The sequence below is a fragment of the Sarcophilus harrisii genome, chromosome 1, assembly GCF_902635505.1.
Source record: "Sarcophilus harrisii chromosome 1, mSarHar1.11, whole genome shotgun sequence".
Taxonomy (NCBI): domain Eukaryota; kingdom Metazoa; phylum Chordata; class Mammalia; order Dasyuromorphia; family Dasyuridae; genus Sarcophilus; species Sarcophilus harrisii.
Window position 1 is genome coordinate 466609362 of NC_045426.1, and position 13256 is coordinate 466622617.

Sequence of the window (13256 nt, forward strand, 5' to 3'; positions counted from 1 at the left end):
AATTTTCATCTTTAATTATTTTGTTATAACAAATCAGAATATATCTCTACAAACAATACCAAAAAAATTGTAAAAGTTTATTATGTAGTGTTCTTTAAAACAAGAAGCCCGTTTGCCTTACCTTTACATGGCAGTACCATGATTTTATTTAATCAGAGTTTTGCTAATATTGCAATACTTTTTCTTTACTTCATTCTCTGATTCACTGCATAATATAAATCACTATATTTAATTGCAATCTTCCTAATTTATGATATTCTAGTTCTAATTGTAAAGGAAGGCTCTGATTTCATCAGTGTGGGATAATGTGTTAGCAGATTAAAACCCATAAATATTCGAATAGATATGTTATAAATAGTTGTTTATATTAAAGATTTTTATGACCTTTCAATCATTCTCTAAGTAGGTATTGCTGGCATCACCACCCTCATTTTACAGATAAGGAAACTAAGAATCAGAAGTGAATCACCTATAATAGAACTATTATGTAGCCAAGGTGGGAATTGAACCCAGATATTTCTCATTCCTATTCAACCACTCAGCTCACTATCTTATTATCCAGAGAAATATTCATTCTTGCCTACTCTTTGCTAATTCCTTTTTTTTTTGGCCTTGGTGCTATAGCTATTATTTCAAGAAACAATGAAGACAACTGGCATTTTTTAGTTTAGTCATCACATTAGTTCCTAGTATTTCTCCGATATTGCTAGTTTTTAATTTTAGAAAAGATATCTTGTAATGCATTGCAAAGGTCTTTCTATTAATATACTTTTCAATGTTAATGAGTATTGCAAGTTATCGAAAACTTTAAATGTATTTATTGACATCATCAAATAATACTGCTTTGAACAAATGCCAAAACTGACATTCTTGGTAAAAATCCAACTTATTTTTTTCTGGTAAAACCTGTTTACCAGAATACTGGTTTATAGATAATTCTTAGCTGGTTTATAGTTCTTAGCTGCTAATAAGATTTTTTTCAATCAGTGTAACTTTATTGTTCTTCATCAATCTCAACTGTTTAGTTTTACAGTAACATAATAATTATAGCAAATTTTCTTTATTTCCTTTCCCTTTAGTACAATTAGTTCCTTTCGGTAATGTTGGTCTCTTCTTTAACTAATCTAATAATAATTTCAAATTTTTGATCTTGAAAAATCAATGTTTTCCCTAATTTACTTTGCCTTTTAATGATAAACAATTTCCCTTTTACTAATATGTGTTTAAAGATATTAATTTACACAGGATCACTGTATTAGTCACATTCATTCCATCAATTTGGTAAACTATATCACTTCTATCATTAATTGTTTTTTAGTCTTTCCATATTTGGTCTTTGCTCATATTTGCACACATTACTATTTATCATTTTAAATATTTATTTTTTCATATTATAATAATAAATCACATTAAATATTTATTATGGTATGCATGTTTAGTTTATATTTACTTATTACTATTTTTATTGTATTATAGAATGTAAGACAAGTATTTTAAGATTTGTGCCTTCCTTTAGATGAATTGTTTATGTCCTAGAGGTATCATTTATTTTGCCTGATAGGAGGAAAAAGCAAAATCCCTAAGAGTCAAATCAATTGTTATCATACAAAACTTGTCCAATCATGTTTTTTCAACATTTCCTTTAAATCTGTAAGTTCCTCCTTGTTTGTCTGTTTTAGTTGTCAATTTGAATAACAAAATATCATACCAAGAATCCCCTACTTCTCATATTTTTTTTTTCAATGTGAAAAAATTTTTAAACAATTAAGCTTTTCCTTTAAATACTTAGTTACTATATCATTTGGTACATATATATTTTATACTTATAGTTTTGCTGTATATGTCACTAATGAGTATGATATAGTTTACCAATTTCAATACTATTTTCACTTCAGCATTATCATAAAAATTAGTATAACTCCTTTGTAGAAAGATGAAGCAAATTAATTTTACTCCATTCTCGTTTTAGATGTATAGTTTTATATATACTTTAGGTGTGTTTCCTTTTACTAACAATGCTAAATTTTATTTTCTAATCTATTTTGAAACCAGCTTCTTTTATAGAGATAAATCCATTTATATTCAAGTTGTAATTTTTGTTCGGGTTTCACTATACTTGTTACATAGTTGTGCTTTTTTCTTTTTTTTTTAACCAATCTAAGATTAACAGAACAGTATACATTCTTGACTATGTATTCTCCACCAGATTAGTAAAAGTAAAACAATGATCCCGAGATTGTTCTCAAAACTTTTTGCCTTTCGTCAATTCTGTAGCACTGATTGTACCTTACAACAGCTCATTCCATTCCATCATTTTTACCTGTAGTACCTACATTAATTATGTAATTATTTTTGTACCTTTCTTCAAAAGTATTTCCCTAAAATGGAGTTTTCTCACTCAATTTCTAGCCACTAATTTCAAGTGTCCTTAAAAGGCGGAACGTCAAATCAATAACCCCCTATCTATACTTCCCAATATGTAAAAAGAAACATCTTCTAGGATAAGCAGTTTCTCAGTTCCCAATCCAAATCAGACCACTTTGAGGGGACTGGTTTCAGTTTGAGGACACTAATAAACTGGAGATACTCCAGAGGAAGACAGGGAAAGGCTTAACTACTTTTAACACAGAATAGGTTAAAGAAACTTTGAATGTTTAGCCTGAAAAGGACACTTTATGGAAAAACTTCAAATATGTGAAGAACTATCATGTAGAAAAGGGAGAGTCTTGTTTGTTTTTTCACAAGGCAGAACTAAGAACAATTCATGTAAATTACAAAAACATTAACACCAAGAAAAACTACCTCATAATTGGAGCTGTCAAAAATGAAATGGGCTGCCTGGACAGAGGGTAAATTCTCCCTCTTAAGAGATTAACCCAAAGAATAGTGACATCTAAAATTCCATGTAAATATTATGAGTCACAATTTTCTAATTCCTAGCTTTAAAAATTTGTTCACCTTGTTAAGTTTCTACTTCATAGTTGGTTTCCATGTCAAAGGCCCTGATATGTTCTTGGCTTCTTTGCATTAAAGTCTATCATTTCTGTTTACACTTAAAAAAACAAACAAAAAAAACTCAACTTACTAAAAATATGCTCATTTTGCTAAATAAGTAAATCTTAGCTTTTTTTTTTTTTTAAACTAAATTACACCCTAGCTTCTACTTTCATGTCTTACTCTGGATGAGAAATGTTTTGTTTTTTATTTATGTGATTTGGTTGCTTCTATGATTCTTTCTGTCATAGTATAAACTCTATATTCTTGTGTGAATTAAACTGGGAATAAAGGGAAAATATATTCCTGGTTCTATGAAATTATATTTTGCCTTCTGTTATTATTTTCAGGAAAATTTATTGCACTACTTCTTGAAATATATTTAGATTTTATTTCTTCATACTGAATTTTATCCTTGTGCTTTGCTGCTTCTATTTGTAAAAGTCTAAAATCTTACTGAAATTGTGCTACTTCCAAATTTTGTGTAACTTTTAAATTTATTTTTCTATTTTCTATGAGGTGACTTTTTCCTGAGGATTTTAATTGCCTTTCCCCTTTTGCTTTTAGGCTCTTTTCTTAATTATTTACCATCTTGTAGTTGTTCTGAATTTCTAAATTACGACTTGGCAGAGGTGTTCATTCCTTCACTATAACTTATAAGAAGCCATCACTTTAACACAATTCTGAAAATTTATATAAAATTGACAGTATCAAGGCTCTCCTGAATTAATGATTGCCTCCCATTAGAACATATATATTCTAAAAATTATGTGGAGTCATTTTCTTTTTTAATGAATAGGCAAGTCAGAGTATTAGTTTCCTTATCACTCAGGGATTAAACTTATACATATATATATTATGTATATAAATGTGCATGTTTATGTATACATAGAGTTTCAAGTCTTAGTGCAGTTTAAAATCTTTTAAGTCTTTTGCGATACCATATACATGTGTACATACAAAATGTGCGTGTATATAAACATTTAAGTGTTTAAACTATTAATATTTTCTATTCTAAAAATTTCTCATGGTTTTGTATTCTTTAGTTCTAGATTTTCCTACTCTTTCACCTCTCTGTATGAGTTAATGATCTATGAATAAATATTAAATGAAAGACAGCTTTTATTTAAAGTAAACCCTGCTGTGAATCTACTTCTAAAATGAAATAATCACTCCTATTTTACTTTGTTTGAAATAATTGTGGTTGTTTTCATTTAGTTGTTTGGTTGTGTCCAACTCTTCAAGATGCCCATGGATCATAGTACCCATGGAATTTTCTTGGCAAAAGATGCTGGAGTGATTTGCCATTTCCTTCCATAAATTAAGGCAAATAGAGGTGAAGTGATTTGCTCAGGATCACACACAGTAAGTGTCTGAGGATGAATTTGATCTCAGATCTTCCTGACTCCAAGGCTGAACCAGGTAAACTTTTTATACATGGATTAGCAGCTTCATTGACTGAAGATGACAGAATGAACAAATTCACCCCAAAGGGCTGCCTAATACCGTGCAAAGAACATTAGTTTTGGCATCAGAGGAGTCAGGCTTACCTTCTACCTTAGCCATATCCTACCTACATGGCCTTGGGCAAGCCACTTAGTTTTCCTAGACTTTACTTATTAAATAAAGCTGGATTAGAAGATCTCTGCAATTCTGTAGCTATGTTTCCTGAGGCATAAAATAAGCACATTTCAAAAGAAGCAACTGAATGCTCTAAGTAAGTAAATATTGTCTCATATGTACATGCATTTTTGCTGAGTTCCAAAGAGAACAAGGCATGGCAATGATCCAAAAGAAATGGTGACATTGTGGATACAAAGACAAAAAGTAAAACAGTCCCTACCTTTGAATAGCTTATATTTTGCTGGGTAATACAACGTATAATATGTATGTGTATGTGTGTGTGTGTGTGTGTATATATATATACACACACACATACACACTCATAATGTGTACGTCTGGTTATTCTAGTACTCATAACTAGATTAATGAAAAAAAGCTTCCTATAAAAATTAGGATATGAACTAGAGATGAGGAGATATGCTGCTAGCATGGGTGACATCCTGTACAAATGGAATGCCAAATAGACCAGTTCAAATGAAACAGTATATAAAGAGAGTTATGTAATATGAGTCTGGAAAAAAAGTTGTAATGGCAGAGGAGCCTTTACATGCCAACTTTAGTTTACAGTTTATCCTTGAGGTACTACAAATGTTTGTTTACACTCAAAAAGTATTTATTAGGCCCTACTGTGTGCAAGGCATTGTGTTAAGCACTGTTGATACAAAGAAAGGTAAAAAACCAAAAAACAAAACAAAACAAAACAAAACCAAATGTTGCCTTATGGAGCAGATAATCCCAAAGAGGAGACATGTAAATAACTAAGTACATACAAATTCAAGAAAAGAGCCAGTAAATAAAGAGGAGGTTTGGGGAGAGAGACAGAATAGATGGAAAATAATCCCAGAGAAGAAAGCACTAGCAGCTGGGGGATAGAAAAAGGCCTCAGAAGGTGGGATTTGAGCTGAGACTCAAAGGAAATGTTCACCTTCCATTTAATGTCAGTTTTTCTCTTCCTTCTGTCTATCCAAATCTTATCCATCCTTTAAGGTCCAGGTATTTCTTCACAAGGTCCTTTTTTATGAACTCCAATAGTACTTCTTGCTCTTGCTTTTTGGCACTAATCATATACTACTCAACACTTTGTGTTTATACTGTCTTCCCAATTTTATTGTTGTTTCCTAGGAGACAGAGATAATGCCTTAAATTTCTTTTGTAGTTCCCTCAGCACCCAGCAGTTATGTTCATAGTGAGTGATCAATAAATGTTTAGTGAATAAATGAATCTGTAGTTCTATAATGAAATTAAATAGAAAAATGGGACATTTATATTTACCTCAGTGATATCTGAGGTCTATTTCCACATTTTACAGATGAGAAAAAAAAACCCACATCTCAAAGAGTTCTTGAAACGCCTTAAAGTACAAGTAAAAATAGATCCTCCCCTCTCCCATCCACCCTCCACATATGGTTGCCAAACTGATATTCCTAAACAGAGGTATAAGACATATCATTCCCCAACTGAAGAAGGTGCAGTGGCTCTAGAATAAAATACTATCTCCTTTAACTTTTAAATCCTTCCTCTGATTCTAGCTTATTTTTCAGGCTGAGAGAACCCCCCCCCCCAAAGGAAAAAAAAATAGAATATTGTACATTCCAGATGCCACAGGTGTGACTTTGCAAAAGCCTTATTCAGTAAATTCATACTGACTATTTCACCATACTGGAGAAATATCTACTCAACTCATATCACAAAGTGCTTAGGGTCTCTAAGTACTTGGCCCAAGCACCACCTTACATGAAGCCTATCAGATTACCCAAAAATACTAAAGGTTCAAATCCCCATGCAAAATCACTCTAAATTTATTTTGTGTTTATATTTTTGTACAGGTTGTTTTCCTGCTACAGAACCTAAGCTCCTTGAAGGTGGGTACTGTTTTGTTTTTCTCTTTGTATCTGCAATGACTAGCCGAGTTTGACACATTTAAAACATGCTTAATAAACATTTAATGCACAACATGAGTGCATTACATTTAAAGTAGTTTGTCACAAATTTAGATTTACATCTATGTACACTAAAACACTTTAATTGGATCTCTATTAACAACTTATGTTAATAACGTTTTGTATTCCTCTCTGCCCTTTTCTCCCTTATCCCCATAATTGTGTACATATTCTTTATACTTGTAATCACTTATAACTTCTGTTTGTTTCTTTATACACTTTACATTACATATTTCTATATTTCTCATGTCATCTTGAGTACATTATAATTTTCTAAGTTATAGGTGAGTTGTCAATATAAAGCTCAAGATATCAAGTGTATGATCAAACAATTATTCAGAGAGCCACAAAATGTTATGAGCTAGAAAGTACCTTTAAAAATGACTTAATTCAATTCCCTCAGTCTTACTAAAGGAAAATGATTTGCCCAAGGTCAAGGTCACATAGTTGAGAAATTGAGGAGCTGAGACTTAAATCCAAATTGTGTGTGTGTGTGTGTCTGTCTGTACACTACAATAATATCTCAGTCTGTCAACAGATTGATTCTGTTTTTTCTCAATTAAAAATAAGACTGTTACATACCTTTGAATAGACTTTTTAAACAAGTTCTTAAAGTATACATCCCCTATAATGGAATTCCTGTGTCAAAGAAAATATTTTCACTATAGAAATTTGTGGCTTCAAAGCATCATATAAATAGTACCTATTACCACTATATTCAAGCACAAGACTAAAATTTAGATTTCTTTTTCCTATTATGGCTCAGTGCTTTCCAAGAGGATCTAAATTAAGACTAAGCATGCTAGGGTTAAAAGTGGTACACTTTTCAGCACAGCAGTCATAATCAGAAAAAGGGACAAGAATTATTGGCAAAATACATTAAAGACCTGGAAGTTCCTCTTTAGACACAAGATTATATTAATAATGTATGAAAAGGTCCACATTCTTATACTGTATTAAACAAGTGGATCTGAGGTTAAGAGAATTCTTCAACTTACTAATACCTTTCTTATGATAATTCCTAAGACAAGCTCACAAAATTAAAGTCAGACAAGAAAAAGAATTATAACTTGTTTAGGAGAAGGTCTCAGATCCACATCAATTTTCATTAAATGAATTCACTGTTTAAATCACAAAGTCTAAAATGTAAGGAAAAATATTAATATTGACCAATCAAACATGGACAGAAAACTCTAAAAGATAGAATATAGAAATCACAAGTAAAAAATTACTTTTGTCCTGAACCATGCTGGAATCCCAAGAGAGAGCCATTGTCATCAAAGTCCATAATTGGATTTTCCTCAATATCTAGTTCATGGCTACAAATATAAAAAGAGAAACATTTTCCATTAACATTGACTGACAAACTCCATTATTTCCATCATTATTTTTTAACAGTTTGGAGTACATAAATTAGCATTTACAAAGACTTTACAAATCACTTAAAATACTAATATCAAGATATATACAAAAGCTATATAATGTTTCTTCTTTCACTAGATTTTTACCCAATGTTTTAACGGAAAAGTTACCACTAAGAAACATTTATAATACCTCAAAGCAACTTTTTTTCTGTTTAAAAATAAAAAATCAGTTTAATAACAAAAAATACTAAAATAATAATAAACAAAAAACTCAACTCAAATCTACACATATGAGCCCATGAGAAGAAAAGCCAAGGGGGGAAAAAAAGATTAAAAGCAGTAAAAACTAGGAATAACAATAATAATCCATTTATCTGAAATTTAAGATCTTGATTAACTTCAACCATCAGAAGCACTCAAGAAACTTTTAGTTTAGTAATTACTTTGGAGACAGCATGGTTCAAAGGACAAAGTATTGGACTTTGAATCAGAATTCCTGGGTCTGAATCTCACCTCAGAAACTTACTAGCTCTATGATGCTAAGCAAATGAATTTGCTTCTCAGAGCTTGTTTCCTTTACCTGTAACTTAGAGATCATACTTTCATTTTGTGTACTTGCATTTCTCAACAGAACTGTTAGAAAGGAAAAGTTTTGTAAAGCTTTAAATGCAGTATAGGATATTATGACACCAAAACAGATATCTATGAATACATTTAGTTTCCTCTAGCAGACTTATTATATTTTCTTTCTTTTTTTGTGAGGCAATTGCCTGGAATCACATAGCTACTAAGTGTTAAGTATTTGAGGCTGGATTTGAACTCAGACCCTCCTGACTCCAGGGCCAGTACTTTATCTGCTGCATTATCTATCTGCCCCCAGATTTTTATATTTTCTGCAACTTATAGTATTAAAGAGTTGCATAAGGCCTGAGACCTTAAGAGACTCATAAGAGTCACATATGTAGTGTGTGTCAGAAGGGGAACTTGAACACTAATCTTCCCTGATTGATATTAGCTCTATATTTACTGCACTGAATGGTACTAATGTATTGTAAAATGAAATGCTTTGTAAAACAAAACACTCCTTACAGGGAGGAAACTGATCTTATTACTATGTAATTCCTTTGGAATTCCCTTTGTATAATACCATCATTAACTTGCTTTTCTTTTCATATCTAATCAGTAAATTTGTGGATTCCATTTTTTTTTATCCCTTCATTTCTTGTCTCCATTATCAGCACTCTCCACTCTAGACTATAAGATAATTTAATTGAGTTATCAAACTGTGCATACCCTTTGATCCAGCAGTGTTACTACTGGGATTATATCCCAAAGAGATTATAAAGAAGGGAAAGGGACCTGTATGTGCACGAATGTTTGTGGCAGCCCTTTTTGTAGTGGCTAGAAACTGGAAACTGAATGGATGTCCATCAGTTGGAGAATGGCTGAATAAATTGTGGTATATGAAAATTATGGAATATTATTGTTCTGTAAGAAATGACCAACAGGATGATTTCAGAAAGGCCTGGAGAGACTTACACGAACTGATGCTGAGTGAAATGAGCAGGACCAGGAGATCATTATATACTTCAACAACAATACTAGATGATGACCAGTTCTGATGGATCAGGCCATCCTCAGCAACAAGATCAACCAAATCATTTCTAATGGAGCAGTAATGAACTGAACTAGCTATACCCAGAAAAAGAACTCTGGGAGATGACTAAAAACCATTACATTGAATTCCCAATCCCTATATTTATGCCCACCTGCATTTTTGATTTCCTTCACAAGCTAATTGTACAATAATTCAGAGTCTGATTCTTTTTGTACAGCAAAATAATGTTTTGGTCATGTATACTTATTGTGTATCTAAGTTATATTTTAATATATTTAACATCTAATGGTCATCCTGCCATCTAGGGGAGGGGGTGGGGGGGTAAGAGGTGAAAAATTGGAACAAGAGGTTTGGCAATTGTTAATGCTGTAAAGTTACCCATGTATATATCCTGTAAATAAAAGGCTATTAAAAAAAAAAAAAAAAAAAAAAAAGATAATTTAATTGATATTTCTACCTCTACTCCACTCCATTAAATATTTATATCATATTGCTAAAATAATCTTTGTAATCTACATACTCTATATATTCTAACAAATCTGGATTGCTTTTTGGTGTCCCTCTTAAAACATATAACATTTTTTTTTTAATTCATTGTAAAAATACCCCAAACACCTTCCCATCCTCTATTTTTGATTGTTGAATACTATCCCTATTTTAGAGCTCTAATTCAACCACTACTTTCATCATTAAGGCCTTTTCTGATTCTTTAATCACTATTTTCCCCCATTAAGATTACATAGCCTTCCTGTTCTGTAATTCTTTTTCTAATGTATCAGTGCAATATTTTGTATTACAGATAGTTCTGTGTGTTTTAACACTCTACTAGATTAGAAGCTTTGTAACAGGAGAAACTGTGTGTGTTCTAAGCTTTGTATCCCTCCTAGTACATAAAAAGTGCTCTAGACAATAGAACTTACATATGCAATGGATAAATCATACTATTCTTGACCTCTTCATTATACAGACTAGTATGAAATAGTATGTATATTGCAACCTTCTTGGACTTTGGTTCCTTATAGGTAAAATATGTAGATTCAATCAGGTGATACTTAAAGTTGAAGGTACATTTCTTTTTATTAATTTTATCTGAAAAAATAACACTATCCAAAAATATAACACTTCATCTCTAAAATGAAATAATACACAAAGAACAGTGAATTTTCTCTAAGGTTCCTTTCAGAAGATAAATCTTATCTTCCTACTACAACATAACTCCTTAAAACAGAGACTATAACTTTTAAAACTTCTACATAGAAGTAGTAAGGTATTAGGTTCACAATGGTATTTATTTAATGCTTTTCTGATTGACAATTATTCTGGAAGTATTTTTGGTGAAAAGGCTTACCTTCTCTTCAGTTTAGCTGGTTTATATTCAGGTGGCTCCTCCTCACTCTCATCTCCATCCTTATTGTTGCTATATGACACTTCTTTGTTTGGACTCGTTCCAGAAGTCTCCTGTGAATCTAGACAGAGAGAAATTTTTCAGCCCTTGTTCTGACAATTCTTCTGTCATTTTCAAACTCGATATAAATGGTTCAGTGTCTTTCTTGCAGTCACTTCATTTCAGTGCCCCAGATAACTTCCTAAGACTGTAAGTTACAGAGAAGGTGCTGACCAAGGTGCTGCAGTAGAAGGAATTTATTCACATGATAGTTAACCAAAATAAGAGAGGAGAATGGCATGCCAGAATACTAAGGAAGGCTAGGAAAGAATTCCTTGAAAGAAGGAATTATTTTAGATGCTTACTATATACTTGTAACCCTAAAAGGTAGGTACTATTACTATTCCCATTTTACAGATAAAGAAACTGAGGCACACAAAAGTGACTTGCCTAAGGTTAGTCAGCTAGTGTTTCAACTCATCTTGACAATAGGCACAGTGTTCTTCTCACACTGCAATAAATCATACATTAATAGTAAGAAAATAGTGTAAATTTTTTAGAAATTTTATATTACAAAAGCAAGAGAAAAATGAGGAAAAGGTGCTGTTTAGAATTTCCATATCTGATGTAAATGATTCCTTCAGCCATTCACTGATCAGTCAACAAATTTTTAATAAGTACTTAGCAAAATTCGCAGCAACATTCAAGTTTATAGTTTATAGCTGGCAGCAGCCTTAAAATCAACATATGCTGCCATCTTATAGATGGAAAACAAGGTTCACAGAAACAATGTTACTTGTCTATGGTCACACACAGAGGAAGGGACAGAAGTGAGATCAAAGACCAGATTTTCCCACTGCTCAATACTATCTGGGAATCACAAAAATGAATGTTCAGGTTCAGTGAACATCTCTAGGTTCATTCTGGGAGTGGTGTCGGGGGCAAAAACTCTTGGTACATTAGAATTGTGTTCAAAGGCACCAAACTAAATCTAGCTTTAACACTTGAAGCTAGGTCTCAGGGAATTCAGATGTTTTTAAGAATTCTCTACATTGAGGACGTTGTCAGCTGAAAGGACAATGTCAATCTTTATGACAAGAATATCCCTCTTCTCTTCCCTCTACTTGTTTCCTTCATCTTGCCAATGGTATCAAAAGTAATCATGAATTCTTTAGGAAATACTCATACGTAAGAAGGCTGACAACCTGTTTTTATGATAAGTGTCTTGAATCAAGAACATAAATATTTTAAAATCAATTTGCATGGCTAAGAATTAAGAGGCTACCTTTTTGAGTTCTTCCAAGTCAGTCCTCCACTTCCTGTATGAATTATAAAAATCTTATCATCGATAACAGAACCAACATGAAAGCTGTACATTTTGTTCTGAATCATTTTTAGTGACTGGATATAGGCAGCACATTATTAACAGGTCACATATTAAGAACTACAAAAGGGGTCTTGGAGGACACCCAGTCCAACTTCCTCATACCTGTGGCATCTAGACATAAAGTGACTTCCTCAGAATCATATTAAGAGGTAAGCTGATGAGCTAGGATTTGAACTTAGTTACTCATAATTATTCATTTTTAATTATGAGATTTTTATGCCAAGATGTTATTATCCTTCTACCCTAAAAATCCTACTTGAATGGCTCCTCCTAGTAAGGAGGGGATTCTGGTGCCCCCATCAAATTGACTTGAAATTTAGGGTCACCATTTAATAGATCGTGATTTTTTTTAGGAGGGGGGAACCTATGAATTCATTGGTATAGGGAACTTTTAATGAGACAATTTCTTCTACTGAATAGATCATATCAGCAACCATTGTACAAATTACAATCTTAGAAAATCGCAGGAACAAGTGACTTTCCTCAAGTCACAAAGCCAATGGCAATCAAAAAATACTTAAAATAAGTATTTACTAAATGCCAGGTATTATGCCAAATTCCGTGGATACAAATAGAGTTTAAAACAAATTTAAAAAAAACCCTTCAAAACCAAGTCTCTGCCTTCAAGAAGCTTCTAAAATAATTCTTAAATAATATTTGAAAATAATTAGGCATATACAAGATATATACAGGACAGATGTAAAGCATCAGAAGATCAAAAAGACCAAATAAAATGCCAAGAAGAGAACTTAATACTTAATTCTGTTAGTAACTACATGCTACTGAAGCTTACTAGGCACAAAAGTAACATGGTCAGACATAGGTCGGCTTTAGAAAAACTACCTTAGTAACAGAGTAGAGGATGCACTAAAAAGATTTATGGCAGGGAGATCACTCAGAAAGCTACTGTAATAGTTCAGGTGAGAGCATATGAGGGCCTGAACTA

The 13256-nt window shown here is 32.2% G+C and overlaps 1 protein-coding gene across 4 annotated transcripts in view; it reads right to left on the minus strand.

The window, feature by feature from the left end:
• The window catches only part of TGS1 (trimethylguanosine synthase 1), a 53670-nt gene that overhangs the window by 30449 nt on the left and 9965 nt on the right, over positions 1-13256 (minus strand). For 3 of the 4 annotated variants that reach the window (XR_004230947.1, XM_012541319.3, XM_012541318.3), the window contains exons 5-7: positions 10888-11005; positions 7790-7876; positions 7140-7196 (exon numbers count right to left, since the gene is read on the minus strand). Coding sequence is in view for 3 of the 4 variants with exons in the window: in XM_012541319.3 (XP_012396773.1) it covers positions 7140-7196; positions 7790-7876; positions 10888-11005 (262 nt within the window). In the remaining variant the exon portion in view is untranslated. The remainder of the gene's footprint in view (positions 1-7139; positions 7197-7789; positions 7877-10887; positions 11006-13256) is intronic. The other variant, XM_003759769.4, reaches the window with a different exon arrangement.